Here is a 7058-nt window from a genome sequence, read left to right on the forward strand (position 1 = left end):
CCTTCGGGATCTCTTACTCGTTTAATGGTTTAATATTATAATACTTATTAATATTTGCGATTTTTATACGCATACATGTAGACACATACACACATAGATAAACATAAACATACACATATACATTCAAATACACACACATACACATATGTACTTACATACACATTCAAATACACACACATGCATACACATACACATAAACATACACATACACATTCAAATACACACATACACATACATATACATACACATACACACATAAATTTACATACGCACCCACATACACGTACATACACATACATAAGTACATACATAGACATACAAATATACATATTTCCCTTTATTATAATCATTTTTCATTATTTATAAATTAAACATAGATTATTTCACCTTATTGATGTGTTAAACGTAGTTTTTTTCGTTTAATCGTTTGTTTGTGTGTTAAACACATTTGTTACACTTATGATATATTATTATGATGTTTATAAATATTATTATTAATAGTATTATTAGTATGATTTTTAATTGTCCGTGTCTTAAATATGTAAGAAAAATGATCAAAAAAAAATTAAGAGTCGAATAATGAAAAATAATAATAATTTGAGTAATAATAATAATAATGAAAATTATAAATTCGTCGATATTTCGTAGCTATTCTATAGCTATTTTCTTCCGTCGCTAGTCCGTAGTTATTCCGTTACTATATTAGGGCGTCCCATTCTGTAGCTGATCCGTAGCGATTCTGTAGCTAATTAGCTACAAAAATTTTCCGTAGCTATTTTCTGTAGGAAAACCCCTTATTTTCTAGTAGAGTATTATTATTATTATTATTATTATTATTATTATTATATGGTAAAACTTAAAGATGAGACCGATATATTAGAAGGTAACTGATGGCAAGATGAATGCTGAATTAAGATGCAAAAATGATATGAAAACATAACATGTTACTCAATGTTATCTTATTGTCGGTTTTATAAAAAAATAAAATTCAAAATGACAAAAACGGGTTAGATTTGCATCCAAACATGACAAATTAAGAACATGGCAAATCGTGGACTTGAAAGCAACAATGCTCACAAAACCCCTTATAAAAACCCTATTTGCTGCCCCTTAAAAAAGCAAGAAATTTGGTACACTTTTAGTGGTCAAGCACCAAAAAGCATTAATGGCCACCATTTCTTCACATTTCCTACTCTTCCTATGTCTTCTAACCACCTTCTTCACATTCTCATTTGCCATAAGACCAAAACACTTCAACATATCCACCGTAGCCACCCACTGGTCCACCGCCTCTGCCACCTGGTATGGCAGTCCCGATGGTGCTGGAAGTGATGGTAAGTACTAAGTATTGCAATTGGATTCCACTATATATATATATATATATATATATATATATATATATATATATATATATATATATATATATATATATATATATATATATATATAAATATATATATATACCCTCTTTACTTATGTTGCATGTTGGTATATTATAAGGTGAATGAAAGGCTAACTTGGTAAAAACAATGCATGCAGGAGGTTCATGTGGGTATGGACCCGCAGTGTCACAAGCACCGTTTTCTTCCATGGTGACTGGAATTGGCCCATCTCTCTATAATGCAGGAAAAGAATGTGGGGCTTGTTATATGGTAGGAACACGTGGACCCCACATTTACAAATATTTTTAATTTTATTTTTATGTTAGTAAAATGTTGCTAATGTACGAGTTTAAAAGTCTCATAATTTGTTATAATTTGCGCTCAAAGTTGTTACGTGGAGCTGTTTAAAGAGTCTTTAAATATTATTGTTATGTAGGTAAAGTGTACCAAACATTGGGCATGTTCACACAAGCCGGCTAGGGTTGTTATCACTGATTTTTGCCCCGGAGGCAAGTGTGCAGCTGGCCATGCTCATTTTGATCTTAGCGGAACCGCATTTGGTGCTATGGCAAAACCAGGCCAAGAAAAACATTTACGTGACGCAGGAGATTTGCAAATTCGATTTGCAAGGTAATTTTATTTTGAAGTAAATTACATTTTGGCCTCCAAATATAGTTAATTTCTATAATTTTGGTCTTTATTAATTAAAGGTTTTATAACCTTTAGTTGCACACGTTCCAAATAAAATAACATTTCTTTGTCTCTTGAGTATAGCTGATTTTTGTAATTTTGGTCACAAAAATATCTAGTCATTATTTGAAAGAAACACAAAAAATTACAACAACCTCAAATAGTGACAAAGTTTACCAATATATGATATACAATTTAATCATTACTTTGTTACATTTTCAAAACCGAAGATAACCATGATGTTGATGCACATTTTTATCATATTTTGAAAATGTTGGTTACCTTTCTTTTGTATTTTTGAAGGGTTGAGTGTGATTATTCAAGAACAAACATAGTGTTCCATGTAGACCAGAGATCGAACCCTAATTACTTTGCTATGGTGGTTGAATTCGAAGAAGGTGATGGAGATTTAGGTGGAGTGAGTTTAAAAGAAGAGAATAGTACCAAATGGTTGAAAATGGTGCAATCTTGGGGTACAGTTTGGAAAATCGACCCCGGGAGGGAGCTACACCCTCCATTTTCTATAAGATTGATATCACAATACTCAGAGCATATCTTAGTCGCAAAAAATGTGATTCCTAGTGGATGGAAGCCGGGGTCAATGTATAGGTCAGTGGTCAACTACCTTTAAGAGGGTTATTTGAAGTCATATTAAGTATTTTATTTGTTGTTTTGATGTATTACCGGTGAGAATTAAGAGGTGGCATGAGAAGAGTCGGGTTTATGAATCACAATAATTTGTGAAATATATTTGACCGCTAAGTCACCCTTATTAGGATGAAGAATAATTTGTGTTGTCTATGTACGGAAAGAGCGTCAAGTATTAAAAAAATAATTGGATGGGTACATTTTGATGATTTCATTGAGGTAAATGTATTGTTTGTTGTATTTTGTTATAAAAATTAATAGATATTTGAGAGTTTAATGTTAAAGTGGAATGATATATTTTGGCTAATAAGGTATTTTGATAGTATATGGTTTATGGCAATTGAAGAACATATTTTGATAGTAAAAATCGTGTTATGGTTAATTTGGTAAGTCATATGGGAGATGTTTATTTAAGTCACGTGGAAGATGTTGCTTACTAACTCATGTTCAAATCATGTGAGCTACATTCATAAGCTACATTCACATTGGGGTGACCAAGATGGCCAAGAGAAAGGTTTGCAACACAACTCAATAGATTAATTTGTTTTGTATAATCGCCAAGGCGAACCCTCTCCCCCATAAGTCAAGTTGGAAAAGTGCTATGGTTAGGCTAAAACGTAGTTGAAAAATATGTAATTTTGAAGAGGTAATGTTAGTAAGTTCTCTATTTTTTTTTAGTTATTTTCTTGGTTAAAACACCAATTTCAACCCATAGAATTGTAGATATTCCATTATCAATTACCATTTTTTTCTCTTAAGAATTCTTTTAGAGTTTCATGACAATTACTCCATTTCTCTCAACAACTACCAATATGGATTTTTTTTTTTTTTCTAAAACGATGGACCCTTTGTCCGCTAATTGTTTATATCAATTTCTCTTGAAAATAAACTTGTAATAAGTCAAAGAAGAAACGGCGTTTATAATCATATTATTCTTGTTTGTTACTCAAGGTTCCTCCTTTCATGGACCCCAAGAGATACGTTAAGATTATTTTTCTTGAAAACGGTGAGTGACTAAATTTCGTATAGTAGGGATTTTCTAATATGTGAATCATAATAACTTTTTTTTCTTCTAATAAATAAGGTATCGTACTCGATGACATAACCAATAATCGGCTCTCAGCTGATTTAGTTAACTATTGTTGATAGATACACTTAAATTTGGAAATTTTGTACTTATTAATCTTTTTATTTGTTTCACATGGAAAAAGACAAATTTCACAATCTTATTATTATTATTATTATTATTATTATTATTGATAGATACAACAAAAGTCACTAAATTTATATAAAAATTGGATTTTGACACTGTTATTTTTTGTCTTAAATTGGGCACTGCATTTCTAATTTATTACAATTCCGACCACTTGGTCGGTCAACTCGGTTGGCTGCTGATTCTCAAAATTTAAAAGAAAAAAAAAGTAACACAAAAGACATTAAATTTTCATTTTTCTTTTTCAAATTTGACACTAAGTTTAATTTTTTTTTTCAATTTTGACATTCCATTTTTTTGTTCCAAATCGAACATCATTTTTTCCAATTTTATTAAATGTTACCATTTTCCATTTGAAACTATATAAATAATGTAACATCCAGTTTTGGGATGTCGCTAATTTCGATATAACGAACCGTAATTTGATCAAGTAAAGGTTTTGGGCTTCAAGAAAATAAAAGTTAGACCTTATTGAATATTGATAATGTTAGTTAAGTGATTTAAGGCATTGAATTGTGTTTTGGAGCAAAATGGGTAAAATGATAAAAAGTGATATTCTGAGCTTTTGCATGTATTCATAAATTAAGTTCTATATGTTTTTTGTAACGTCTCAAATTCCAAAATTGTTTTTTTCATTTTTGAAAATAAAATAAACACCCATTTTTAAGAAAATTACATTTACATCAAACCATTTGTTCATAAACCATTATTTAGAAATCAATGTTATAAGAAAGACAATATAGAATCTCGAATCACAAGTCGTTGATGTGTGTACAGTCCCTCCTTCGTAATCCGATAGGAACCTGCAAGACATTTAATTCATGACTGTAAGCACACAGATTATTGACTTCCCCAAAATACCACATACCACAAATATAACAGCACATAGCTATAAGGAGTCTGTAACAACCCCGGGTCCATATCAACCCCAAGTCCGTATTGACTCCGAGTCTAGATCGACTCCATCAGATTCGCATCAACCCCAGGTCCGTATCAACTTCGAGTCCAGATCGACTCCATCGGGTCCGTATCAACCCTAGGTTCGTATCAACCCACATGCACATAACATACAAGCATACCGGCAAGAGTCACGAAGACAACATGCACAAAACTATACTTAGCGTCCTATACTATAATGAGAAGACTCACCTGAATGAAGAGTTGAAATTCCTACTCTTAGTCCCACAGAGTCTGCTACAGGATCCTCCTAAACCAATCACCTAGCGTCCTACAGTATAATGAGAAGACTCACCTAAATGAAGAGCTGAAATTTCTACTCTTAGTCCCATAAAGTCTGCTACACGATCCTCCTAAACTAATCACCAGCTAAAACTCAAGTTATAGCTCAACACCTCTCCAAGTTTGACTAAAAGTAAAACTAGTCAAAAAGTCAATGGTCAATTGGTCAAAGTCTACTTCAGCAGATCGCCACGTCGTGGCCTCCCCTTTGCCACGATGTGGGAGAAAAACGACAAAATAATCGGGCATCCCCAGTCGCCACATGGTGGCCTCCCATTTGCCACATCGTGGGAATTGCGTCTCAACAGCTTAATACATCCCAATGAGTCCAAATCTCTAAACCTAGATCCTTAATGACAACTTAAGGCATTGACTCAACTATTAAGCTCTTAATAACTAAAGCCATACACCCATAACTTCCAGAAGGATTTCATACTCCTATTCCAACATAAAAATCATAGCTTTATGGACTTGCATGTCCAATGCAAATCTAGATCTCAAACTAGGTCAAAATAGGGCAAAAAGACCAAAATCTCATGCGTGGAGCTCAAAATACAATCAAACTTCAGATCCAAAAGATATAGTGACCAAGGAACCAAGGCGAGCTATAAAGTTACAAACTTTATATCATCAAGCCAACCCAAACTCAAATATGAGTCAATAAATACAATAAATATTAGATCTATGAAGAGAGAACCAAAAAGGTGGAGGCTTTATACCTTCCCAAGCTTCATAAGATGCATGAGGTGCAAGATCTGGAGTGATGCACTCTTCCAACTAGCAAGAACACTACTCCTTATTCCAAAATGCAAGCCAAAGCTTCAAACTTCAAGAATCGCCATTAATACAACCAGAATCACACCAAGGAGGCTAGAGTTTTGTTTGAAAGGGTTGGAGGCTGAAAATGATACCCTAATTCTTGAGATTAGGTGTTTAAATATCGAGAAAATTCAAAAAAACCATGGGCAAGGGCCGCCACGGCTTCCACGTCGTGGCCTTTCCTTTGATACGTCGTGGCAACCAAATAAACGCGCGATCAAGCACAAAATACGCCACGTCGTTGAGCTCCAATCACCATGTCGTGGCACCTAGTTTTTCCCAAAAATCTGATTTCTAATCCCACCAAGCCTTCACCTGATCCATTCTGGGAAACGGGTGTTACAATGCTCCCCCACTTAAATTAGATTTCGTTCTTGAAATCTGTCTTTATGAATCTCTCTTAAAAGCATCCTCGAACCCTTTGTGGGTTTTCCAAGCCCACTCCCTTCTGCGCAATCCGACACAACCCAGTATACCAGAAACCCAAACAGACATCTCCTCGTTGGGATGCAAGTTGAATTAATCCACAACAAGAAGCACACTACTCGAAGAAGAAACGAACGACATCACACTACAACTAATCAACCACATGAGGCACCCACTTTTAATCACAACCTGAAGACTTCTATATCATTCATGATTTCTAAGGAGCAAGGCTACTCACCCATCAACTATGCTAACCCAATTCTCACAACATAAACTCATCCAAGGTTTAACCCGGCCCCGCACCGTCTCACTGAAAACTAGGTACATAATCCTCGATCAACCGTCAATGCCGACAACCTCGCATACAAACTCTAGTGCGAGATATAAACTAGGAAAGGCTAAACCAGCCTACACATTCCCTTGGATCTAAAAGCACTTCATCTAAACAAAATAACAACGAGGTTGATCAACCCATTCCAAATTCATATATCATGAATAAGGTCCTCAAATACACACCCGACTTCCTAACAAGTCGTAACTAACCAACTGCTCCCATGAGCTCAACCATAGGTAACACCAAAACTCATGTGACACTCAAGTTCCCAAAACAACATAGATGCATAATCACCTGTCAAAACACC

At 34.3% G+C, this 7058-nt stretch overlaps 1 protein-coding gene across 1 annotated transcript; it reads left to right on the forward strand.

The window, feature by feature from the left end:
- The first annotated feature begins 1131 nt into the window (after positions 1 to 1131).
- On the forward strand, positions 1132 to 2982 carry LOC145132960 (expansin-B15-like). The gene is made up of 4 exons (XM_079067915.1): positions 1132 to 1334; positions 1540 to 1652; positions 1819 to 2012; positions 2376 to 2982. The coding sequence occupies exons 1-4, from the start codon at positions 1166 to 1168 to the stop codon at positions 2701 to 2703; spliced, it is 804 nt and encodes a 267-aa protein (XP_078924041.1). The 5' UTR covers positions 1132 to 1165; the 3' UTR covers positions 2704 to 2982.
- The last annotated feature ends 4076 nt before the right edge of the window (positions 2983 to 7058 follow it).

The sequence above is a fragment of the Lactuca virosa genome, chromosome 8, assembly GCF_052849685.1.
Source record: "Lactuca virosa cultivar CGN04683 chromosome 8, Lactuca_virosa_CGN04683_v6, whole genome shotgun sequence".
NCBI classification, from domain to species: Eukaryota; Viridiplantae; Streptophyta; class Magnoliopsida; order Asterales; family Asteraceae; genus Lactuca; species Lactuca virosa.

What these genes read in the sequence shown, in the direction of transcription:
- LOC145132960 (XM_079067915.1), top strand. Translation starts at nt 1,166, where the DNA reads ATGGCCACCATTTCTTCACATTTCCTACTCTTCCTATGTCTTCTAACC. An exon ending in CGATGGTGCTGGAAGTGATG is followed by an intron (nt 1,335 to 1,539) that starts GTAAGTACTAAG and finishes CAATGCATGCAG; the next exon opens with GAGGTTCATGTGGGTATGGA. An exon ending in TTGCAAATTCGATTTGCAAG is followed by an intron (nt 2,013 to 2,375) that starts GTAATTTTATTT and finishes GTATTTTTGAAG; the next exon opens with GGTTGAGTGTGATTATTCAA.